Here is a 27,777-nt window from a genome sequence, read left to right on the forward strand (position 1 = left end):
ACAAGTGCAGCGACACCAAGCGGAGGATCCGGGAACCAGTCTAGGTTGGATCTCGCTTATATCGTTTCAAATTGAGAGTTATTGCCCTTTGGAACAAACATTGCCAAATCCGAATGCTGATTTACTGATGTTTGTTTTCATAAAATAAATATATTCCATAGTAATGGTGCAGGACTAACGCTAGGTATATGTTCTCTGATAAAATGAAGATTTTGAGACGAAAGAAAATAAGATATGATCTTAAGGCTTCCTAATTTATTTGCTGAGTCAAGACTTGACAAGGCCTAACCACATGAATGAATGTATTATCACATCTGTAAGTTTATTGTACATAGTCAGCCGATAATGACCTCGATTGTAGTTGTACAAGTTTGTGTATATAGATATTTAGGTATTCTTTATATATAGATCTATATAGTTGACATCAGTAGACAGGAGCCCAGTTGGAAAAACCGGCTAAATATAGCATAATGTTTACAAGCTTAATTACAACTTACACAAACAAGACAGGTTCAGGAATATTTATTCAAATTTGACATTACTTGTGAAAAAGACGTAAAGTCTTGAAAATACGATCATTTTCCGTCGAATCTAAATCATAGAGGATACTGCATAATTAGGGAGATCCCCGTTCTCAATGCTGTCATCATGCAGCGGCCGGCAGACTGTCCAGAACGGCCGATCTGGTTTAATGGAAAGTGATGCATACGAGTGATGACAAACATGAAACGCTGCAGTCTTGTGTGACGACAGGTAGGAGTCTACTGAACTATTAGTTTAGCTCTAGTTGTGTACTGTTTCGTTGAAGACAGATAAAAACCTAATTGCTGATGAAATGCCATTTTGCCCTTACTCACTTTCTAAATTTAGCTAGAACTCGAGGCCTAAACGTGATACGTGCTCATGTTGAGTGTAATTGGCTGTATTTCTTTACTTTGTTTTGGTGATTTGAACGATTTAAAGGGGCACTGATCTAACGCAATTCCCCGGACTGGTTGTTGCCTTTGTTATTGTTTTTTCCCCCGTGAGTACCCGGATGATACGCAACGCAACTGAGCGTGACCAGAGACTGGGCTACCGTCTGCAAGGACAGCTAAATAAACTTGGAGGCTGGAGGCAATATTTGTTTTACGCATTTTTGAACACTGATTGGTTAACTGTGATCTATAAAGATTTCGACAAAGGGCGCATGTTAATTAATTTCTTCAGCCTAAATAAACCTACAAAAAGAACAAGGGAGCTCATCGGATGCCGTCATTTGGAAATACCCCAGATGGTTATAGTTTAATACTAAAAAAAGTATCTATGCAGTGAAAGCAATTTCGGCTTGCGTCGATAATACGATTACTACTCCCTTGTTGTCATCCACGTTTTCTCGTATAATAACCCTACACTTGTGTATTTGTCGTCATTCACTTGATGCTCAGTTAATGAATTTATTACAGGTACAATTAGTGGTAGCACCACTTAGATTACCTGACAAAGGTTCCCATTTGGCATTTATTGTGTCTGGGGTAATTATTCAATCTAAATCCAGGTTTGAAGTGAGGTGAAATGTGTGTTATGTAATATGCACGTGGCAGCCCAGCAAGAGATGAATGATCAGTTGATTTACTTATTTTTGTAAATCAACGGATCGTTCCTAGTCATCAAAGGATTAACAGAAAATACGTTGATTGATTAATCACTGTTATCTTGCGCAGTGGATATGTCAAGAGTGAGTGTTTACATGTCTAGGTTTACTAAAACAAAGGGAATACACTCATATCATGGCGCGAAGTGCCGATGTATAAACAACATACTTTGTTCAAAGGGTTAACTCATAATACGTTGATTGATTGATCATTGTTATCTATCACTCAATGGAATTTTTAGGAACCGTGGACGTTATGAAAATACTTGTCACGTGGGCTTTCTCAGCCGACCATGAGACTTGGCACCTATGTAAAACACCTGAAACAATCCAAGCGATCAGTTGAGAAACGAACACGGGTTATAATATCCCGAAACGATATATATCTTTTAAAATATTTGATTGTTACTGAGACACGTGACATCGAATAAGTTTCTTTGTACAGCTGCAGACGAGTGGGATATTGTTCCTTTGTGTGGATATTCACGGATACATTCCTCGAACAATGAAGCTGCCTAAAACTTATACGCATAAATTTGGTAGGTTGTAATTATGATATCTGCATTTTTTTCCTTCATTTGAACCGATTCGTTCTTGTTTCTCTACGTCTTGGTTGGGAAATTCTTCAATGCGCGATAGACGTTGTTGTCACAGGTCTTTTCCTTTGTAAGCGTGTATATATTACCGTCAATTTGTAAAATGTGATTCTCTCAGGCAATTTATAAAATGTGTAAATATTTCAGTCATTTTGGCTGATTGATCAAGACGATCAAAAGGGCCTACAAACATCACAACAGATTATTATGTAGGATTAAAAGCCAAACAACTTAGAAATGTACTTTTCAACGTAACATTTTCAGTCTCTTGGTTAAGACATTAAACATCAAAATGTTTGGAATTCGTTGTCATAATAATACAGATGGAAATGTTTTTCAGTCACTTTGTAAAATAACTGAATATTTAGACGTTTAATATATTTGTTACACATTTGACAGTAAAAAATATACACACTATAAAAAAAGCATATGCTCAGGTGAAATATTTACTTTGTGTTGCAAGTCAAAATAGTGTAAACGAAAATCGCAAAATTACCAAGCAAGTGACTTATCAAAACTTCGTCACCATTACCGATGCTACTCACAAAGATATCTACATTTCCTTATTATCTCGAAAACTGTATTTCATTTTGTTGATCAATGTGACCATACGCCCTTATAACTACCCATAAAAGTGACTAATGCGCTCACGAATGGCGCAGCAGAGGTCGCGAACTAGTCTAGATTTCTGCTATACATCCGGGTACTCACTGGGAAAAAACAATAACAAAGGCAACAACCAGTCCCGGGGAATTGCGTTAGATCAGTGCCCCTTTAAGACTTGAATTAAACAGTGATGGTGATGTAAATGAAACAATGTGGCAAGTTTACATTGGCTTATCGTGTATATAAGTACAGTGATGTAGACAAGTACAGTTGTGTGGACTGATAAACAACGTGTGAACTGGTTTCAAGCAGTTCTAGTGTTTCGAGAAAGTTCTGTCAGTGCGGTTAACCTCAGTAGTACTACGACAAGGCTGAGTAAGCTATTGCGCCGCCCACATTTTTGTTGGTTTAATATCTGGGTATAGAGCTGCAAGTGATTTGATCGACCATCAATTTATGACGTCATATTTATTTTACTCAGATTAATTGTGCTGCAATGTGAATATTGTATATATTTTGTGCTGTGTGTATTGTATTATTTGGTATAGATAGTTAAAGGGGCACTGATCTAACGCAATTCCCCGGGACTGGTTGTTGCCTTTGTTATTGTTTTTTCCCAGTGAGTACCCGGATGTATAGCAGAAATCTAGACTAGTTCGCGACCTCTGCTGCGCCATTCGTAAGCGCATTAGTCACTTTTATTGTTAGTAATAAGGGCGTATGGTCACATTGATCAACAAAATGAAATAGCATCGGTAATGGTGACGAAGTCACTTGCTTGGCAATTTTGCGATTTTCGTTTACACTATTTTGACTTGCAACACAAAGTAAATATTTCACCTGAGCATTGCTTTTTTTTATAGTGTGTATATTTTTTTACTGTCAAATGTGTAACACATTTATTAAACGTCTGAAAATTCAGTTATTTTACAAAGTGACTGAAAAACATTTCCATCTGTATTATTATGATAACAAACTCCACCAAGTCATCACCAAGAGACTGAAAATGTTACGTTGAAAAGTACATTTCTATGTTGTTTGGCTTCTAATCCTACATAATAATCTGTTGTGATGTTTTAATCGTCTTAATCAATCTGGACAGATTTTTTAGTCGAAATGACTGAAATATTTACACATTTTATAAATTGCCTGAGAGAATGACATTTTACAAATTGACGGTAATATATACACGCTTACAAAGGAAAAGACCTGTGAAAACAACGTCTATCGCGCATTGAAGAATTTCCCAACCAAGACGTAGAGAGACAAGAACGAATCGGTTTAAATGAAGGAAAACCAAATGGAAATATCATAATTACAACCTACCAAATTTATGTGTATAAATTTTAGGCAGCTTCCTTGTTCGAGGGATGGATCCGTGAATATCCACACAAAGGAACAATATCCCACTCGTCTGCAGCTGTACAAAGAAACTTATTCGATGTCACGTGTCTCACTAACAATCAAATATTTTAAAAGATATATATCGTTTCGGGATATTATAACCCGTGTTCGTTTCTCAACTGATCACTTGGATTGTTTCAGGTGTTTTACATAGGTGTCACGTCTCAATGGTCGGCTGAGAAAGCCCACGTGACAACTATTTTCATAACGTCCATGGTTCCTAAAAAATCCATTGAGTGATAGATAACAATGATCAATCAATCAACGTATTATCAGTTAACCCTTTGAACAAAGTATGTTGTTTCTACATCGGCACTTCACGCCATTATATGAGTGTATTCCCTTTGTATTAGAAAACCTAGACATGTAAACACTCACTCTTGACATATCCACTGTGCAAAATAACAGTGATTAATCAATCAACGTATTTTCTGTTAATCCTTTGATGACTAGGAACGATCCGTTGATTTACAAAACAAAGTAAATCAACTGATCATTCATCTCTTGCTGGTCTGCCACGTGCATATTACATAACACACATTTCACCTCACTTCAAACCTGGATTTAGATTGAATAATTACCCCAGACACAATAAATGCCAAATGGGAACCTTTGTCAGGTAATCTAATTGGTGCTACCACTAACTGTACCTGTAATAAATTCATTAACTGAGCATCAAGTGAATGACGACAAATACACAAGTGTAGGGTTATACGAGAAAACGTGGATGACAACAAGGGAGTAGTAATCGTATTATCGACGCAAGCCGAAATCCGAAAATCTTTTCACTGCATGGATACTTTTTTTAGTATTAAACTATAACCATCTGGGGTATTTCCAAATGACATCTGATGAGCTCCGCTGTTCTTTTTGTCTGTTTGTTTAGGCTGAAGAAATTAATTAACATGCGCCCTTTGTCGAAATCTTTATAGATCACAGTTAACCAATCAGTGTTTATGCAAAAATGCGTAAAACAAATATTGCCTCCAGCCTCCAAGTTTATTTAGCTGTCCTTGCAGACGGTAGCCCAGTCTCTGGTCACGCTCAGTTGCGTTGCGTATCATCCGGGTACTCACGGGGGAAAAAACAATAACAAAGGCAACAACCAGTCCGGGGAATGGCGTTAGATTAGTGCCCCTTTAATATACATGATGAGTTTTGACAGTAAACATGGTTACAGGGTTACTCTTAGACTAACATTTAGTCTCTGAAATCTGATATTACACAATATCCTTCTTGACGCTAAAAATATATAAAAAATTCCCTATGCTGATTTCAGAATAGAGCTAGCGTCAGCTGGCTAGACTTGCTTTAGTATGCATTTCTAGATTATTATTTTTATATATAAAATAAATATATTCCACGGTCATGGTGCACGACTATAGGTTACGCTTTCTTTTGTTAATATCAAGGTATAAGTATATTTATTTCGATTTACTGATATCATAAATATTAGAACCATTTGGAATTAACAACCAAACAATTGAGGTACTTTGCTCTACTGTCTTATGCTATTATTGCCTGTTTAGGCCCCAACTGGGTCATTATAGCACCATGCATGAAACAGTAACTGTCTAGGTGTAACTATAGTCAGAGACCATACAGTAGATCTATTATACATGTTATATGGTCTCTGCTATAGTGTAATCATTATGACTGCCAGATGGCTCAATACCATTACTAATCATCATAGTGGTTTTCAGTATTGATATTGGCATTCTACTTACACTGTAATATTTCCATAAATAAAAATAGCTCAGAATATAACTGGGAATATAGCAATATAGCTTGAAGCTAGAGTTATAAAACTGATCTAAGTTTCAAGTTTCATTTAGCCATCATCATTTTCTCCGATGTACAGTTGTCATGAAATCATACACTCTCTCTCTCTTCCTCTCTCTCTCTCACACAGACAAGCACAAAAACTCTCACTCACAGGCATACACAAACACTCTCTCACTCACAGACATACACATACTCTCTCACAGACACAAACACTATCTCTCACAGACACACAGACACTCTATCTCTCTCTCTCTCTCACACACACACAGACACACACTCTCTCTCTCTCTCTCACACACACACACACAGACACACACACACACACTCTCTGTCCTTCACAGACACACACACTTTTAAAGGCATACTGATGATGTTAATCTATAGAAAACACATAACTGACTAGATTATTTGGTGATATGTTTCACTACACACAAACGTAACAAAAACATGGTCAGAAAAGCAAACATTTTCCTGAAATAATTATTTGCATTTAACTGGCATTTACCATAATTTTATATGGACTGCCTCTTTGAAAAAAATTCTTCAAGTTCTCTTTATCCATGCTTGTATCATGTGTATGTAGTGAAATAGTCCTGTGCCATGACAGTGGAATTTATATATATATTTTTTATTTTGACAAAAAGCTTAAGCAAGTCTAGATTAAAGTAAAGCAAGTACAGATTTCTTGATTCCCCATATAAAAAAGCAGAGGAGGAAAGGCTCTACCATGTCTACTAAAAAAAGTAAAATTACATGTATTTTAAAGAAATGGTTTCATAGAATTGGTGTTAGTCGGATAGCTTAATAATGATTTGACAATAAAAATGTGAAGTACATATCACTTTTAGCTCATAATGCTCATAAGGAATGAACTGTGATGCTATTTTGTGGATAACACTCTTGATTTATGTATTTGCTGAAAACACATTCCACATAAGTTAGCCCCCCCCCCCCCCCCCCCCCCCTCTTTCTTGAAACTGTGCACATACAAAGGCCAGGTTGTCAACTGGTGACTTTTGCTATTTTGGGATTTTAAGAATTTATATTCTGTTTCAAGGCTACAAGTTTGATTTTGACTCTGTTCACAGTGGTGTGTTTGTGTGGACCATATCTCAAAACGTAATAGGTATTCTTACTTAAAACTGTTCACACACAAAAAACAGGTTGTCATCTGGTGCCTTTTGCTATTTACATGATTTACGGATTTTTTAAATTTATATTTCTTCCTTTTCCATGGCAACAAGTGTGACTTTGACTCTGAGTTTATATTGGTGTCTACAAATACAAAGTTCTGAATCCCAATTCCATGGTAATATTTTGATAGCTCAATAACTACTCTTGGATACAGACAGATAGATTGGATAATTGTCTCATCAAGTTGGACTTAAAGTAACATTCAGCATGGTCAGATGATTTGTTCCTTCGAATTAGTGGTGACCGGGGAGATTTGTCATCTTCTGATGACTCTTGTTTAGTAGGGAATGATGAATTGGTTCTGTACCACTACTATGGTATTTTCTGTTTCAGGAAGAGCATACTGATAGACCCTGATATATGCAGTATGGCACAAGAGCCCATGCTTTTACAACAAAAAATAATTCAAGAATACAGTCTGTCTGCAGGAAAGTTCTCATCAGTGGCGGGTTATGAGGAGAGAATGGACAGTCAAGAGACTAGTGCCAGCAGCAGTCTTGAAGGCGCTGTAATGTCTGCCAACTTAGCTCTGTTTGAGGGTATGCGCATGACATCAGTAAAGCGAGTGAACTGTAATTGGCTGTGATCCCTATGACAGGATTTATTGATTTATCATTATCATGATTATCATGTTATGAATATTAAATAGTAACCTGCTGGCTAAATTTCAATAAACTACTTATGTAAGTATTGTCAGTAATTAACTGTATTTACCATAATAAACACCCCAGGTGCTTAAAAGAGTGACAAAGGGAAGGGAGGTTTGTGTGTGTGCTAATTAAAACCATATTCAGTCAAGTCTCGTTTATCCGACACTCGTTAATCCAACAATCGGCTTTATCATGTTTATGCGACACAAATGATGGGAACCGATTAAATCAGTACTGTTTAGACCTGTTAATCCGACAGTCTCGCACTCCGACTCAGACAAACCTAATTTGCAACGATTTGCTGAAATCACTCATTTATCAGTCTCGTTAATCCGACACGGTGTTCAGCGTACTCCATGGTCATCTGCCCGCAAGTACATAGCCCCGTGTTTTGATGCGAGACAAGTCGGCGAGTAGCTGCATATTTAAATGGCTGCAGAGATAAACTTTGTGTTTTGTGTTAAACTTTAGAGGTTGCATGATTAGAAAACATATTGTAACATAACAATATGAATATTTCCTTTTTTTATTGCAACATGTTTGAATCGTTATCTATCGTATAGTTGTCCAATTTACGATCATGAACGTTGATAATACCTAATTACGTTTATCCGACATACTCGTTAATCATGTTAATCCAACATAATCATATGCAACCAACAATGTCGGATTAATGGGACTTGACGGAACAAGTTTATTTGGTTGCCTGAGTTTGAATGGTAGAGAACCATGAGAACAGACATAGTACAATTATCCATGAAACTAAAACCGTTTGATAATAATTACTGGGCAGTTCTGAAATATGCACAAGAAAATACAGATTATCATGTAAACTTTCAGGCTCAGTACCAGGCACATGAAGTTTACTTACATCTTGGTCTAGAAGTTGGATGGGGTGGTTAAGATAGCAATTACGGTATTTGATTTATATAAGCACAATGATAGGTTGAGTCGTCTCGTCTTAAGGGAAGATTTTACTGTCTGGGACAGTTCAGACTTAGGATGGCCATTGTTATTGCACCACTGAGACATGGCTTATTGAAGGCATGATACTCAAGCTTGCTAGGACTGCCAATTAGCTCGATCACAGCCCCCCTTTAATAGCTATACATTTTCATCCTGGTTTTGAAGCCATGTATAATGTATCAATGTAAGGAAGAGGTCTTATTATTCTTATTTTCAGCCGGCATGTTTGAAAGCAGTCTTGGCTTCAAAGATTTGGAAACTGATGGCACAAGCACCAACATTGATAGTGGTGTTGACAGCAATGTTCCTGCCGTCAGTCAGCAGCAGCCACACCTACTACAGCCACTGAGTGCAGCTCAAGACACGGCAGTTGTAGCCGTTAGTGATGTCCCAAGACAGTTTCCCGAACCTCCTCGAGGGCCTGATCTGATCTGGGATGCTAGGCGGCAAAGGCATCAGAGCCACATTGTATCTGCTGGAAGACGCTGCAGTTTTCAGCAGCGGGTGGCAAATCTCTACAAGCTTGGTGAAATTCAAAGGTTTAAAGAGATCAAGTATGGCACCAAGAAAGATGTTTATGATTTTCTGGTCAATATTGGAACAGCAGAGAATGATTCTGGGGTCTTTCTGTCAGAGGTAAGTTTTATTTACATAGATATTTGATACATACCACAGTTTATTCTTCTAAAGTTTGAAACTTGGAATGTGTTCATTATGATGAATTTTCATGGAAGCATGAAAATAACATCATCATTAACATGATAAAATAGCAGTGTGTGAAATAAGAATGGAATTGTAGATGACTTGTGAACTCATGGTGCTACCAGATATTAATGAACAGGATGAAGGCAAGTCTTGCCTCCATCTTCTCCGTCATTAAGACTGCAGATACCGATAATTCATTTTGTGTTGATGTGGCTGGATACATATGTACTGAATTATACTAAATTACCTCTCATCTTTGATATAAAGCAGACAATAACCAAGAAGATCAAACTAATGAGACACTAATTGTTTAAAAGATGACAACTGTTACTGGTCAGCACTGGTCATTTTGGCTAGTCTGGGTAAGTCGTGCTCAACATGCTCAAAGCTCACTAATCATGACAATGTTTTTTGCAAATTGTCTGCAAAGAAAATGGGTAGTCAGTTTAAGAATTCCATTCATTTGCAAATATTTAATTCCCACCACTTTTCTTCCATTCCAAGTAAGTAAGTCTTCCATTATTCTTTTTCAGACTGAAGGTATGTTTGGAAGCTCCAGTTTCAAGCGTGGTGACAGTTACATTTGTTCACGGAGGTTCCAAGAAGATAAACTTGTGGACCTGTGCATGGATAACATTACTAAGACCAAATTCATCACCAAGCAAGTGAGAAATCATTGTGTGAATTAATTGGATTTGGTGTGGACCTGTTGGATTGTACTAATGTACGGCAGGGGCAGTCGGGTAGCCTAGTGGTTAAAGCGTTCGCTAGTCACGCCGAAGACCTGGGTTCGATTCCCGACATGGGTACAATGTGTGAAGACGATTTCTGGTGTCCCCCTGCCGTGATATTGCTGGAATATTGCTAAAAGCGGCGTAAAACCATACTCACTCACTAATGAATTGCAACCTTGGAGTTCGACTTCATGCAATGTACAGCCATTGCCATTATCATGATTATCATAATTATCTCTATGAAAGCTCATACTGCAAAGGGTACTGTATATCTGTAACTGTATATGATATTTCTCTGATAATCATGTGTCTTATTTGCCTTTTACTGTATTTGAAATAACTTTGTTACTTCAACATGAAAATTAACATTGAAATACAACTAGAAATAGGTCTTGAAAAAAGGGTGTTAACATTTGTCATGTTTGTTGACTAATAACTTCTGTAACTTTTTAAAGTCTTACCGTTACTTAGACATCATTTACATACCAAAAAAAGAAATGTGGATACCATACATGATTGTTAATAGATGTAAAATTACTCATATTCAAGAAATATTGATTGGTTCAATACACAAATGAACATATTGGTATGTTGTGTGAACCATTCCTCATGAATGCATGACATGTGACGTCATAGATCTATGCCTCGAGATGTCTTGTGCAGGATTAGTGTATAAAGTTTGGAAATCATGTGCAGCATATCGTGATAAAAATAAAGAAACTCTGTGGTTACAGTTGACTGATTGTTAGTATTTTCATTAAGTGGTACACTTTGGAAAAATCTCTTCTTAAAATACATACTTCTCTACATGTTTCTATGGTTTGCGCTTCTTTTGGCAGTGAGTATATATCCAAGTTATACAATTTAACTAAATATACCTGATGTATATCCTGTCTTACCTTATGTTGGTTTATCTCAGGTTCCCCTGGTGGCTACAGAACTACCATTTGGGAAGAAGGTGTTGAAGCTGACTCGAGAGCAGCAAGTGTCCCTTGTTGTTGATCACCAGGACCACTGCCCTGGACTTGGCAAGATCTTTGGTATTGTCAAGCGCAAGATGGGTACCAAATACTTTGGAGAAATCTTCATGGAATTTTATCCCGGTATGTATATCATTCAGTCATCGTCATCTCAAACTTTTGCAGTTCATCCACTAATTTCACGTTTAATTGACTTTTGAAGTGTTAGTTTTGAAACAAGATCTTGAGTAGGTCTTTGAAAGGCATTTAGAAGTGATTAACAAAAGGAAGAGAATATATGGATGTCAAGTTCTTTATTATGAGGAACACAACGTTTCAGAGTATATGCTTACTCCTTCACCTAAGTAAGGTGAAGGAGTAAGCATACACTCCAAAATGTTGTGTTCCTCATAATAAAAACTTGACATCCATACATTCTCTTCCTTAAGATCTTGAGTAGATTATCACTTGTGTATTTATTGAACTTTAATTTAATGCAGTGCCCTGTGACATTAACATGCCTGGTACTCCCGCAGATCTGATGAGTCAGCAATTTCAATATTTCAAAATCAACAAAATCTAAAAGTGTATGTGTGTGATCCCAGTAACAGTGTGTCTGGATACCTGCTCACAATAGTTTAGTCTGATTCTACATATGAAATGTATTTTACATGTTTATTTAATTGTTTTCTGGGTTTTTTTGATACACAGTAATGTCTGCTGTATGAAGTAAGACTATATTTGTTTTACATATTTTGATATGATGATCTTTATGAGTTTAGTTTTAAATTTTCTGCATCAAGCCTAAACTAAATAAAACTTAAGTCTTTGATAGGTATTTAAAAGTTGGAGTTTCATAGAGATAACATTTTCAGGCTTGTACTTCTGGAGGCGAGAGACTGACAAAGTTTTGACAGAATCAGTCGTACAGCCGTAACTGTCTTTCATAATACCCCATGTTAAGCTTTTTGAGGTTGTATGATTAGAAAACACATTCCTATTGTCACTATCCCAATATGGATAGTGACGCTCTGATTGGTCGGATGAAAGGTCAGCCTGACATGACCCATAATGGAGGTCCTCAGATCTGTGTTCAGTGGAAGCGAGAACTGAGATCTGACTTTACTGAGATTGTAAAACATTGCATATAAAATCCACATACATCTATCAGTTCTAACATCATGTATTTCTATTGTAAGAGTCTTACAAACACTTGTAGTACCAAGGTCATGTTTATGTGTTTCAGGGGGTACCCTTGATCCATCATCTCTGTTCCGTTCTTTGGATATTAGAGCAAAATGGAGACTTGCTGAAAACATTTTGATTAATGTTGGATATCTTCACTCCAAAGACATTGTCCATGGGGATATCAAATGTAAGTTGAGTTTATCTTGTGTTTCAATTAATAGGGACTCAATATGCAATATGAGCATGCATTGCATCAAAAAAATATCGGAATTCGAACATGAATTGCATTTACACCCACTGAACAAGTAAGGCAGTGATGCTGTCCTACCAGAGGCTTATTTGCCATGGTTCTGAAGTGGTACTGACTTAGGACCGACTGTTTGATATTTTGAGGAGGCTTGGATTTTTGTTAGAATCAGAATATTTTTTCACTGCTTCAAGACATACATTATTTTCTCAGGAAAAAGCTGAACGTCTGATAAATATTCATTGAATTTTATATACGCAAAATAAATCCTAAAGAAATCAACATATTTCACTCCACTGGTGAGTGGTGGCACATTGATTCAGGGATTACTTTGTGGACATTTTTGATATAACAAAAACAGTTACTTTCCATCTTAAGCAATTGAGATTATTGACAACAACCATGATAACAAGTCTGTTTGGGTAAATCTAAACTTTATTTCATCATGTTCATCACAGTGCTTTCTGTAAGGTATTATTGATGACACAACTGTCATATCGATAATCTTTAATTTTTCTTCCCTCTGATGATAATTCTAATTATTGATCTTATATTTCCAGCCCTTATTAACACAGGGTTATTGAATAATTCACAGAGTTGCCACCTGCCCAATGGCAAAAGTGATAAACCACAAGAAAATGTCATAGTACTTTCTGAATCTTACCATGCTTAGTACTGCCATGATTAGGACCGCCTCCATGGTCTAGTGTTAGAGCGTCCGCCTGGAGAGTGGGAAAGTCGGGGGTTCGATCCCCAGCTGCGTCATACCAAAAGACGTTCAAAGATGGTACTTGTTATTACCCTGTCTGGCACTCGGCATTAAGGGACTAAAACAAGGACTGTCTTGGAGTCAGTATACTGTGTCCGAGTGGGGTATTCATGTTAAACTGTGGCATGGTATCTCAGTGTGCTAGCGCTATAAATTGGCATCTGTCCGGACTAGTACCAGCAGCCACACACAGAGACACACAAATGCATGCATGTCACTATATAAGTGCAATAATCTTGGACGCGACGTTTAACCCACTATTACCTCACCTCTTTCTACCATCCTTTATCATACCCTGAATCTGGCTTCAGGACAACAACTAAAAAATCTGTTGATAAAAACTGCAGATGAGTTTTATTTTCTTTAGCTTCCCAAATCAATAAAACTTGATGAGGTCAAAGGCCCCATCATCCTCATACTGGACTTGGCCAAATGGTACTGTGACTAGGTTTGTGGAAATTAATCATTGTTTAAACTAGGGCTTGGACGGGTAACTCAGGTACACGGGTCAGGTGGGTACTTTGTATGACCCGGGTATCCACCGGACTACCCGGACCTGTGGTTACTCACAGGATATATTGTGTAATGACAAAAACTCACTATATCTCAGTGGTTACACTACAAGTCTCTAATGTGCGCATTCCTTTTGACTTGTAGTCAACTTCAGTGTACGTATGATCTGATCGTTTGATACAAGTATCTAAATAGTTTTTGCCAGGGCTGCAGTAAAATAATTCCCAATCAGACATTTTGTTCCCAACTCTTGAGACCTACAGCAGGGTAGTAAATTTAGACAGGTCCCAGCCCTAGTGGTTAGTCACGTGTTTAATGACAAAAAAATATCTTGAACTCCATGGTTACACTGTAAGTCACTTATGTTCACATTTTTCTCTCACTATGTACGCATTCCTTCTAACTTTATAAGTTTGAATAAAGATAAAACTTCAGTAAAATTCAGTGAAGGCATGAGCAGATTGTTTTATAACTGTACTTAAATACTATTCCCAATCAGATATTTTGCCAGGTACAATGTGTTGAAATCTACAGCAGGTACCCAGGTAGGATTAGGTAATAGAGGGGTGGGTACCCGGGTAGTAAATTTGGACTAGTCTCAGCCCAAGTTTAAACAAACAATACAGGCTTGCCCTAGTTTTCACAAACAATACAGACTTGACAGCATTTGATTTTGTAGGCCAGACAAGATCAGTTGTCCGTCATTTATCAATCTCAAATATAATTTATATGTCAGGTTTCTGGCTAATAGTTTTGACAAATGTTAATGTCAGAAGTTGTAGAATTGCTATTTAGACACAAGTGATGCTAACACAACAACCAATTCAGTTAATCATTACTACAGCTGGCTTAATGCTTTGTTCCAGACAGTACTGATACACAAGTGAATTTGTGGACTGGAAGCTACAGGCTCTCATTCCAAATCTATTGACCAATAAAAGTTGCTGATAAATGTTCCTCTTGTTTTCAGATGAAAATATCGTTCAAAACGGATATGGTTATCCTATCTTAATTGACATGGAGTCGGCCTATCACCCTACCTACAAGACAGGGATGCGTGGTAAGACTGATGTCATGTATATATTTGTACACCTTCCCGAGAGTCAGTTAACTCCCTTGCCTCAGGAAGATGATGTTTGCACCAACAAGACCATGTACCCTGACAGTTCTGTAAACTACTGATGTGCCTTGATGTAAAACTGTCACTCACTCACTCACTCACTCACTCACTCACTCACTCCTTTGTGTTTGTGTGTTGGACACCTCCATGGTAATACCAACCTTATTAAAATCAGATCTTAAAGTACTCACGGAAATGAAAAAAAACTTTTTCTCAATTTAAAAATCGACACAAAGTGTTACATAGCTGTAAATACGAAATACCAAAACAACTCGAAATTTGTTCCTACTGATTTAGAATAAAAATCATGGATTAATAAATCCAGATTAACAAAATCTGAGGACACCCCATTATTGGTCACGTCAGACCGACCTTGCGCGGACTTTGACCGACCAATGGAATGACTGACAAGAAGCTGACATTAGCCAATCAGAAGGCAGCTTTCTCGTGCTTTAAAGCACTAATTTTAAATTGGCGACTACGCTTCGAAATGTATTTTGACAAATTCTCCATTAAAAAATTGAAACTTGAACAAATGAACATTCTTGAATGGCTAATAGATGTTCTAGATTGTATGGATTCAGTTGTTAAGCACGTAACTATTGTTCGGAATACCTCCTGTTAACCTTTTCGAGGTCGCATGATTAGGAATCACATTCCGACTGTCACTTTCATGATCTGGTAAGCATCCCTCTGATTGGTCGGATGAAAGGTAGTTCAGACGTGACCCGTAATTGGATGTCCTCACGTATTTGTTTAGCAGATGCGAGAACAAAGATCTGATTTTAATGAGATTGACATGTATATCAAGTTCTTAACTGATGAATTAATATTGCTTCTAATTTGAAACAAAATATAGTAGATAGTATGTGTTCAGAAATGCAAACAAGCTTTTTCTAAATAAATCTTCAAATTGATATTGGCAATTTTACTGTTTTACCAAGGGTGCCGCCATGCATCACGGAAATAAACCTGTTGCTTTAGGGGTAATAAATATCGAGCAGACTCATGCAATGGCCAAAAATGAAATGCTGACGACTTTGGTAAGTCAGTGTCAACTAAGACTAAGCTGTAAACCTGCTCACACTCTGTTGAAATTGATAATCACATCTCAACAGTTATTGTTAAGGGACATAACTCCTACCATCCAGACAATTACTTTTTGTAAAGGGACAGAACTCTGTACAGGTACTCCATTAATCCATGTATTTGTTAAACTGATCAGTTTCATTGAAACAATAACATCCAAATTAGCAAGGTTAAATAATCATTGATCTATTGATGTAGCCAGATAATTCTAAAGAGCCTTCTTAGAAGAAACACTTTCTGTTACAGCTACGTACACATTCCTGCCTCCATGGTTCAGTAAGTGCCACAACAGCCAAGACTTTGATTTGCTGAAATCTCTCGACCTGTGGGCAGTGGGGGTCGTGCTGCTGCACATCGTATTTGGACGTGTCTTGCTGGGAAATGAGCGAGCGATTCTTCAGCGCTGTGATACATGTAATATGCAAGGGGGACCTTGCCTGCATGAAATGTCCAAATATCTGAAATTGGTAAGTTTGACAAGAAGTCAATTAGCAATTCTAGCTACTCCACATAATGAGACAAAAAAACAACTACAAGTAAGAGTCTTTCTTCGTTCTAGATAGATCCATCAGATAGATGTTAATCCATCATTTGGTTCCTTAAAAATAGAAATCTTGATGACAGTACTTGTCACTTTCACTGACAGACAATTTGATCAATTATTTGGATGTAAAGTGCCCAACTGTTACAAATTGAAGTGTATTTGAATAATGCTATGATTAGTATCATGGGGTCGAGTATATGTTGCCAATACTTTTGCGATTCATGTATAATAAATGCTCCCTTACATGTTAGCATGCCTGCACATTGCGTGAGTTAATCGGCCTTCTGCCACGGTGAATGATGTGCGAGTCATGTATAATGAATGCTCCCTTACAACATGTTACAAGTTAGCATGCCTGCACATTGCGTGAGTTAATCGGCCTTCTGCCACGGTGAATGATGTGCGAGTCATGTATAATGAATGCTCCCTTACAAGTTAGCATGCCTGCACATTGCGTGAGTTAATCGGCCTTCTGCCACGGTGAATGATGTGCGAGTCATGTATAATGAATGCTCCCTTACAAGTTAGCATGCCTGCACATTGCGTGAGTTAATCGGCCTTTTGCCATGGTGAATGATGTGCGAGTCATGTCATTTGTGCAGGGCACAATTCAAAGCCAAGATACAAGACAAATATTAAAGGATGATTATATGATGACTGAATGAGGTTTGAAAGTTCAGGCTCGGTGTCTGGGCTGATGGTAGGTCATCATGGCCATCGTGATTTGGCTGGAATATTGCTGACAGCAGTGATAAACAACACTCACTCACTCACTCATAAGATATTGCTGTCCTGCTAAAACATCCCGGGAAGGACTTATTTTAACTCTAACAGTGCAAAATCTGTGAGGAACTCTATTCTGTACGTAAGTAGCACTGCCTCACAAGTAACAAAAATTAAATTTGCAGTTATTATGTACATAGGAAACATTTGCTTGATCATGTAGATTTTCATCAATTCATACATTTTATTGATTAGGAACAATCACTTCCTTTTGTAGACATGGTAGTGTCACTATGAATATCCCTATATCCCAGAATTTGGATTTTTTGTTTCAGTGCAATAATGTAAAACTAATCATTGATGCCACTTCTACTGTATTGGCCCTGTTGTGAGTGATACAAGTTACCTCTGGAGCAGGTCAAAATGGCCTCATGTCAGAATGGCCTCAAAACGACCACAGAAAAAAAGTTAAAATGGCCACAACCCATAGTCAAAACTACAACCAGTTAACTCTACAAAGACATAACGTAACATAACGTTAGTTTAACTACATTAACATGAATTGGGTATTTTTACTGACATTTGCTGCAGACTTGGAGTCAAATATCACGCTATGAGCACATCTTGATAAATTACTGGTAGGCCCTGTGAGAATTGTAATTGTCCCCCGCCTCGCGAAGCGGGGGATATAGTATTCACAACCGTACGTCCGTATGTCCCAGCTGTTTGTTGCCGCGATATCTCAAGAACTAAACACTGGATTGTCTTCATATTTGGAACTATGGTGTATATACAGACTCCGCAGACACCAGTCGGTTTTGGTGACCTTGACCCCATTTTCAAGGTCACAGCAGGCAAATCTGCTTTTGGAGTTGGAAAACGGTGTTGCCGTGATATCTCAAGAACTAATCGCAGGATTGTCTTCATATTTGGAACTATGGTGTATATACAGAGTCCGCAGCCCATCTTATCTCCCATACTTTAACATAGACAGTCATAGCCCTTCAATCGCTATGTGGTTAATGGCCCTGTAACCTGACAACTAGTACCTGGTGTGGTTCTGATTCCTCATTACCCAGCTTGCCCTAAATAACAGGACCCGTGAAGATCCAGGTTAGAATAGGTCTTCAGCAACCCATTCTTGCCGTATCAGGCGACTATGCTTGTGGTAAGAGGCGACTAACGGGATCGGGTGGTCCAGCTCGCTGACTTGGTTGATACATGTCATCGATCTCAATTGTTTGGATCGATGCTCATGATGTCAGTCACTGGATTGTCTGGTCCAGACTCGATTATTTACAGACCACCGTCATATAACTGGAATATTGCTGAGTGCGGAGTAAAACAACCAACCTACCAACCAACCAACCTAAATAACAGAGCCCACATTAATATTTACCAAACACTGAAACTTTACATATGCTCCCTGATTTACCCAATTAATGATTCATCCTGTTTTAAAACAGCCATTGTTGTACTTCAGCTGCAGCACAGCCCCAACATTGTGAGGAATTACCTGCCCAGCATCTCCTGGAGTGATGACCCCGACCTGAGGCGTCTGGCCTGCCTGATTCATGGGCTGCTTGCTCCCGCGGGCCACACTGCCCAGCTGACTGCAGAACAGGCTGTAGATGCCCTTCGTGGTAAGATCCATGGAAGTGTTGTAGAGACAAGTAACCTCTACACAAACATGTGTCAGGGTGTTGACTTCTTTGACAGGCATTTAGAAGTTTGGACGTTAAACCCCATTTCCAGGGTATGAAACTCCCAAAACTTTCAGCCAGACCACAGGACTGGCTAGCTGAAATACTTGCCAGCCCTGACCAAAACCTGCCTGCCCACTATAATCATATGTTTCTCAGGATAAGCTAACAAGGTTTCTTTTTGGTTACATTTTATCATTCATCTTTACATGTGAATTAATGCTTATCATCGGGAAATATTTAGAATATTTTCACATATGAAATATAACCTGACCGTCAGGCATGGGGATTTGAAAATCTGGCAGCCCGAGTTGAAATCAACCTGTCTCGGACGGTCGGGCAGGCAGGTATTTCGAACACTGCCATTTCACCTCACCTCATGATTAATGTCCCACTATCCAGGTGTCTTCTTGTTTCAGATGACTATGTGATTGCAGTCATCAAGAAATCCGGGGATCAGAGAGTGCCCCCAGCTGTAGTCCCACGGGGCACATACATGAAGGACTTCATGAATACTCAAATGGTGGAACAGCTGGTGAGTTGTTGTACTAATCAATAATTAGAGCATGTATTTTGTAAAATAAACAAAACTTTATTCAGTGAGTGAGTGACTATTGCTTTATACCGTATTGATAGAATCACAGAAATTTCATGACAGGAGGCACCAGAAATACGCTTCACACATTACGCACATGTGGGAATCAAACCCAGACCTTTGGCATGACAAGCGGACGCTTTAACCTCCAAGTTACCCAACTGCTCCTGAAAATTTATTCTGTAAAAAATTGTAATCCTTTTAGTTTATCTTGTTCAAAGGGGGCTCAAGTTTGTTCAAAACATCACACTTTATAGATACATGTTTGTCTTAGAAGTACTTTTCTTTTTTATCCAATTCTTTAGATGTTTAGTGATATTCGTCCAAGAAACCACAGTTTCAAGGTTTTTTCAAAGCATCATGATAAAAAATTCCTGGAATTATAATTTAGTGGTGTGTTTTCATGTAATAAAATATATTTGAAAAAAAGGTTTACTTGGTAAATGTCTCTAAAACCAAAGAAGTAATAAAGCTGACAGTTTGCATGGATGCTCCTGCAAAAAAGTTCAGAATGTCTGCATCAAACGTTAAGTTGCCATAGCCATCATGGTGAAGATGCTAATTTGAACCATCAGTCTTCTGTCTATGTAGAGTGAGTGAGTATGGTTTTATGCCGCTTTTAGCAATATTCCAGCAATATCACCGTGGGGGACACCAGAAATGGGCTTCACACATTGTACCTATGTCGGGAATCGAGCCTGGGTTTTTGGCATGGCTAGCGAACGCTTTCACAACTAAGCTACCCGACCGCCCCTGTCTATGTGGAATAATTGATGTGCAGATGAAGGGTGCAGTGAAACCAGATATATGTTCTGTTTTGCCTAGACATTTTACATAAATTCCACACCTGCAAAAGTGTTAAATGTGTTAATTTAAACAATAATAATCATATTTTGATAATTCATTTTTGAAGCTGTGAGTTTTAACTCCAAATTCCCCCTGTCTGTTGGCTAGAGCCATTCTAAAATGGGGATTGGATGTTTAAATTTCTCATGTGTGCTAAAGCTATAAATCACGAATGTGTCTGGTCCAGATTTGATCTGCACACTGCTGTAAAGTTCTTGTTACCTTTCAGAAACGTCAGCACCCAGATCTACGGGAAGGAATGTATTTTACCTGGGACCAACTCTATGATGGGAGGGAGATGGACAAGATCATGAATAAACATGACAGACTAATGGAGTGTTGTGAACTCCGTATCCATGCTCCCATCGACTCCCATGTTCGACCCCCCATCTACAAGCCTCCGGATCCCACTGAGCTGTAATCATCGTCTCAGGAGTGACATGCAGAACCACAGACTAAACTTAATGACCAATGTAACATTTAATCACCATAGTTACGTGATGTTCCCCCAGATCCGTGAAGATTCGGGGTAGAATAGGTCTTCAGCAACCCATACTTTGCTTGTCGTAAGAGGCGACTAACGGGATCGGTAGGTCAGGCTCGCTGACTTGGTTGATTGCATGTCATTGTTTCCCAACTGCGTGATTGATGCTCATGATATCAATCACTGGATTGCCTGGTTCAGACTTGATTATTTACAGACCGCCATGATATAGCTTGAATATTGCTGAGTGCGGCATAAACAACAAACAAGCAGAACAAAAACGTGATGTTCCCTGGTCAGATATACTGATGGGAGAAGATAAGGAAACACATTGAAATATTGCAGAATTTGTTTACATTTTGCTTGTCCTGTGCGGAATCCAGGTTAGAATAGGTCCCCAGTAACCTATGCAGGTCGTAAGAGGCGACCAAATGGATTGGGTGGTCAGGTTCAGTAACTTGGTTAATTCTGCATCATCATACCCTGATGACATGGATTGATACTCGTAATATCAATAACTGGATTGTCAGTCTAGACTCCATTATTTACAGGCCACCATCACACAACCGGAACATAACTGATTTCAGTGGTAAATGACAAGAAAACATTTTTTTTAATATTTAGTTGGTCAACAAGTGAAATGTTAGCATGACGTGTATTCACTATAATGCAAAGCTATCTGTTTTGTTCAGGGTACATGTGACTTTCATTTCCTTTAATAATTATAAGTGTGTTTATAGTGTACCATATTTCAGTCACCGAGTGAATTCACAAGGTGCTACATTATTATCACCCCGGTTAATGGATCAGGTTGCATTCAATTTTCATTCTCAGCTCCCTGGGGTAACAACCCTTACTGCCTATGAGGTGGTAGAAGGTTAACAGTCACATTACCACCTCATCCTACTGGGTGCCCACTCACTGCTGGGTGATGAGAGGCATATTTCGATTTCGAACAAAGTCACTTGCCTAAGGAGACACCACATGTGGTACATGTACTTCAGCGTTGGGCAGGACAGAAGCCCTAAAAACTCTCAGGAGTGAAGCTGCTTAACGTGGTGACCCATCCAAATACTCTCCATAACTAACATTCACCTGACTTGTGACCTATATACTGTGCACCTTTATAGGTGTAGCCTTATTTATCTCCCATCAGTATATGTGTTTTAGTTTCATTAGACTAGTGAGTTCAGCATTCTCTTGTTTCAAGGGCAGAAGAACAATTAGGGAAGACATGAAGACGTCTCATTGGTCAGCTTTTATTCTCTGTTGTAGATAAAACAACATAGTAATATCTGATAATAAACATATTTACCGGTTGAAATAAAAGTTAACTGCATCTGTGGTTCTGCGTGCATGCTCGCCTGTTGGTAGTTGGCCTTGTGTTAAACAACAGCGCTTTTAGATCTAGCAGTCTTTCAGTGTTTTATTTTGTCGTCTTTGCTTCCTAGTGCTGGCTTTATTGGCATTGGTGGTCAGTGTTGACTGTTGACAATGTAGGTACCGTATTCGACGTAATAAGCGCCCAGGGTGCTCTCAAAATTAGAAATAGGGGTCTCTTATTAGAATATTATTTTGGTGAAAAAAACAGATTTGAAAGATAAATTTTGTGGTTTATGCTGAATATTTAAATACGAGAGATACATTTTGCAGAATTTAATTGCTCATAACTAAGGGTGCATATAACACACGAGTGCGTATTATACGCGAATAAATAAGTGTTGTGTACATTGATCAATCGGAAGAGGTGCTAATTGGGATTGTTCACTAGCCAATATATGAGCCAAAAATTGCCGTGGGCGCTTATTAGAGCGGGGCGCTTATTACGTCGAATATGGTAAATTGACTGCTGCTTTAAGTAGTGTTCATGTCAGTGATGTCTCAATACTTACAGTTTGCCCAACTTGATTGTAAATATGATTAACATGCTTATAACATTGGTGCATAATTAAAACCATTACCAGTAAAAACCACTACAGCTGACATGAGTATTCAGCTCCATGTTGTCATCACAAGAACAGGTATACATGTACCCGAGATTGGGTTTGAATCCTGGATGGTGCTAGAATTTGTACTTCATTAAGTAAGTGTAATCCCAGATATAACATATGTTACATTTGACTAACATATATTACATTTGCCCACTTTCTAGAAAGCTTTGTTTATTCATAGCTTTGGCCATGGATGATGCGCCAATTTGCACTTATCAGAGGGGTACACAAAGTAGGTGATCTAGACTACAAGTTGTCAGACTTCCATTTTTGTGGAAGCCGCTGTGACTGAGTGGGTTAGATCGCTGACTTTGTGTGCTGGCAAGGATGTGCCTCATGTACTTAGTTGCTGTTTCATGTACTAAGTTGCCGTTTCATGTACTTAGTTGCCGTTTCATGTACTTAGTTGCCGTTTCATGTACTAAGTTGCTATTTCATGTACTAAGTTGCCGTTTCATGTACTTAGTTGCTGTTTCATGTACTTAGTTGTCGTTTCATGTACTAAGTTGCCGTTTCATGTACTTAGTTGCTGTGTCATGTACTTAGTTGCCGTTTCATGTACTAAGTTGCTGTTTCATGTACTTAGTTGCTGTTTCATGTACTTAGTTGCTGTTTCATGTACTTAGTTGCCGTTTCATGTACTTAGTTGCCGTTTCATGTACTAAGTTGCTATTTCATGTACTAAGTTGCCGTTTCATGTACTTAGTTGCTGTTTCATGTACTTAGTTGCTGTTTCATGTACTTAGTTGCCGTTTCATGTACTTAGTTGCCGTTTCATGTACTAAGTTGCCGTTTCATGTACTTAGTTGCTGTTTCATGTACTTAGTTGCTGTTTCATGTACTTAGTTGCTGTTTCATGTACTTAGTTGCCGTTTCATGTACTTAGTTGCCGTTTCATGTACTAAGTTGCTATTTCATGTACTAAGTTGCCGTTTCATGTACTTAGTTGCCGTTTCATGTACTTAGTTGTCGTTTCATGTACTAAGTTGCCGTTTCATGTACTTAGTTGCTGTTTCATGTACTTAGTTGCTGTTTCATGTACTTAGTTGCTGTTTCATGTACTAAGTTGCTGTTTCATGTCAAGTTGCTCTATGTCTTCTTTCTCTGTGCTCACTGACAATTTACAGCAAATACAAATCTATGTGTGGGTACAAGTATGTGTTCAAGCATATCTATGCAATCAGGTGGGAAGTGGTATCTTTGTGTGTCAATCCATGTACACAAGTGCAGGTCTTTCGAGGATGCAGAAGGTGAAAATATTTGCAAGTCACGCTGAAGAAGGGGTTCGATTCCCCGAATGGGAACAGTTTGTCAATGTGAAACCCATTTGTGGTGTCTCAGCTGTGATCTTGCTGCCTAAGGCTGAAAGTGGCATCCACTTGTTCACTCATGATCGTATCCATGCATTCCTGTGTGTTCGTGTATAATTGTAGAACTATTGCATTCATGTGTTCAGGAGCATCCATGTATACAAGTGTGTGTGGCATCCTGGCATTCATGCCTGCCTGTAGCTGCATCCAGGCACTGGTGTATTGGTATTCATGCATCAAATGATGTGATAGCCTTATGGTTCAAGTGTGTACATATCACCCAGGAGATCAGTTTTCTCCTCAAATTTGTACATTTGGGAAGCTCATTGATGGTGTAGCTGTTGTGATATTCCTGTAGTTCAGCTGAAAGTAAAAAAAAAAATCATATTCTCTCACATAATGATGTCTTTTCGTCATACAGTAGATGCCCAGAACAAGTGAGACAAAGTGAGACAAGACATCACTGTATCCATAAGTATATGGAGTGTCAAACCTTGGTGGTCTCCCACAAGAAAACACATTGTCCACAAGGCTATCACATTAGGGCTGGTACGGGTGACTCAGGTACTCGGGTCGGGTTGGTCCTAAGTAAGACCTGGGTACCCATGGGACTACCCGGTTAGTCACGGGATATGTTGTTCAATGTTTAATGACAATAACAACAAAACTTCATGGTTCCACTACAAGCAGCCAACGTTCACATATGTATTCCTTCTGACTTTTAGATGTTTGAGTACACGTAGAGCTTCAGTCAACATCACTGTATGCATGATCAGATCCTTGTACACATGTATCTCAATAATTTTTGCCAGGACTCATGTAAAACAATACCTGATGAAATTTTGTATCCAACCTACAGTAGGTACCCAGAGTCGGGTATCTGGGTAGTAAGTTTGGGACTCGTTCCAGCCCTAAATCACATACTACTGTTTGGGACAAATGCTTCACTGTCTGAAAATCTGACATTGCTCACTATCCCCAACCACTGTGATACAATGGCTCCTCTAGGATTCAGTATTCCTAATGTTGATGTTTACCTACATCAGTATCTGTTCCTGTCAGAGCAAAACCTGAAATGTTTATAAACGACAGATATATTTTTCCACAATTTAATTGCCCATAAGTGTGCAAATGCGTATTATATGCTAAAAAATTATTCTTTTGTACATTGATCAATTCTCTGGAATTGTTTATGAAATTATTTAAAAAATCAACTTGTAAGCTGTAAAGGTTCTTCAACTTGTTCAAGAAAAATGTTCAAGTATTAGTGTTTGTGCATCATCTAGGATACAGTTTTAGAGGAGCTATGTGAGAACAACAAAAAGTACCTGAGTGGTATTCTATTGAGAAATATTTTGTGCCTGTTAAAACTTTGCATGACATACAGCTATACCGTGTTATTCAAAAGTGTTTGTTTTTGGTTATCTTATCTGGTATTTTGAAGGTCAGAAATGGGCAGGAACATGTCTTTATTCAAATGTATGTAATTGTATATTGCCGTTTTAGATTTCTCTGTAAATTGGGGGAAGCAATAGAAACACAAAACCAAGCACTTGGTTTTCAACTTGGTGTGGCTGTCAAATCCATCATGTCCATGTAACATTATACTCATGTTCATTGAAAGTTTTGTCACGTGAACAATATTTTTTCTATTTCTATATTTTCTTTTAATAAACGCTTTGTAGATGCAATATTGTTTTATTGATTAAATTTCATGGGATATACTGAAGGTCACTGTTAAAGCAAAAACTGCTACAACCGTACATCTATTTGTGCTGTGTGATTTGAAAATCTCAAATCTGTTCGAACAACTTGCTCCTTTGGGCAACTTCGAGTGATTGTTGGGATTACATCATTTGTTGTACATTACAACAGTGTCGGCCCGGGGGTGCCACATTTGATATTTGGGAGGAAAATTCATGGTGGCGCTCTCTTGACCAGTAAGGGCTCAGACACGGGTTCAAAGGCTTTATAGCTTGAAGGCAAATATAATGAGGACAAAGGAGTACCGGTCATCAATTTCATTACCATAGTTAATGTTTAGAAATTTGCATGCATGTTATAGCAAAATACACATACAGTGTATGGAAATGGTCCATGAGTGAGTTCGGTTTAACGCTGCTTTTAACAGTATTCCAGTTATATCGCGGTGTGCCGGGTTAATGTGGGAGGAAAGCCCGCAGTGATGCAGGTCTCAGACATTTACCATTTCGGTGAAACCCATGAGCACGGGTACGGGGCTGACAAACCTAGAAACAAAATCGGGGGGAACCGGATTTGAACCCATAATCATAGATTTCAGGCATGCCTAATAGACACAACACTGCAAAGCGAATAGCGCCATAAACGACTGGGCCACCCTTGCCCCCAAATGTTCAGGGAACTTACAGCAGGTGAAGTAGTCTGTGTCAGACAGATGTAGGTTGAAGAGGCTGTCTTTCAGTGATCATAGGCAGGAGTTGATTTATTAGGTAGGAGTGCCTAAACCAAGGGAAATATGTCTCCTTTGAACTTGGCATGATGGCAGTAGGTCTGCATAAACAGGCATGGGGGTGCATGGGTGGCCCAGTAGTCTAAGGCGCCGCGATTCGCTGTGCAGATTTGCATCCCTTGGGCACGCCAGAAACCTATGATTGTGGGTTCGAATACCGGTTCGCCCCGATTATGTTTCTGGGTTTATCAGCAACAATACCCGTGCTGGTGGGTTTCACCGAAGTGGTAAACGTCTGAGACCTGCATCACTTCAGGCTTTCCTCCCACAGTAAGCTGACATGCCGTGATATAACTGGAATAATGTTAAAAGCGACGTTAAACCCATCTCACTCACTCACTCACTAAACAGGCATGGAGCAGTGGAAAAATGTCCTATCACAGCATGCAATATCAGAGATTAGATAGAATACTATTTTCTGATCATTTGTAAATCTGATCTTAAGCCTATGCAATTTTGATAGACTTGACAGTATCAATCAATGGTGGACCCCAACTCCACAGGCCCCAGCCAATGTAAGTAAAATACCCATATAGCATAGACACCTTTAGTTTATTACTTTATAGTACCCCCTGGAATACATCCATAGACACACCCAAATGTGTGTTGACACCTGCTGGTGAAGACTATTGACTGTAAAGGAGGGGCGGTCGGGTAGCCTTGTGGTTAAAGTGTTCGCTCGTCACGCTGAAGACCCGGGTTCGATTCCCAACATGGGTACAAGCTGTGAAGCCCATTTCTGGTGTCCCCCGCCGTGATATCGCTGGAATTTTGCTAAAAGCGGCGTAAAACCATACTCACTGACTGACTGAAAAGGATTCAATAAAATAATGTGAATGTAGTTTCAAAGAATGGTGTTTGGGTGATTCTGGTCACAGAGATTTTTACCATGAAATTAAACTAAGTTTCAGTGGTCTTTTCTCTCTGAAATG

The 27,777-nt window shown here is 38.6% G+C and overlaps 1 protein-coding gene across 1 annotated transcript; it reads left to right on the forward strand.

The window, feature by feature from the left end:
- The first annotated feature begins 668 nt into the window (after positions 1–668).
- Positions 669–26,045, forward strand: LOC139478868 (uncharacterized). The gene is made up of 11 exons (XM_071261538.1): positions 669–753; positions 7,552–7,757; positions 9,028–9,470; positions 10,073–10,204; positions 11,193–11,376; positions 12,479–12,607; positions 14,920–15,009; positions 16,405–16,625; positions 18,909–19,068; positions 19,548–19,663; positions 20,799–26,045. Exons 2-11 carry the CDS (start codon positions 7,586–7,588, stop codon positions 20,988–20,990), a joined length of 1,839 nt encoding a protein of 612 aa, XP_071117639.1. The 5' UTR covers positions 669–753; positions 7,552–7,585; the 3' UTR covers positions 20,991–26,045.
- Positions 26,046–27,777: the final 1,732 nt, after the last annotated feature.

Source organism: Haliotis cracherodii, unplaced genomic scaffold (genome assembly GCF_022045235.1).
Source record: "Haliotis cracherodii isolate W230 unplaced genomic scaffold, xgHalCrac1.p SCAF_4, whole genome shotgun sequence".
NCBI classification, from domain to species: domain Eukaryota; kingdom Metazoa; phylum Mollusca; class Gastropoda; order Lepetellida; family Haliotidae; genus Haliotis; species Haliotis cracherodii.

Excerpts from the sequence above, each read along its gene's own strand:
- LOC139478868 (XM_071261538.1), top strand. The coding sequence starts at position 7,586 with ATGGCACAAGAGCCCATGCTTTTACAACAAAAAATAATTCAAGAATAC. Across the intron at positions 10,205-11,192 it reads CCAAATTCATCACCAAGCAA|GTTCCCCTGGTGGCTACAGA; the intron begins GTGAGAAATCAT and ends GGTTTATCTCAG. Across the intron at positions 19,069-19,547 it reads GGCTGTAGATGCCCTTCGTG|ATGACTATGTGATTGCAGTC; the intron begins GTAAGATCCATG and ends TTCTTGTTTCAG.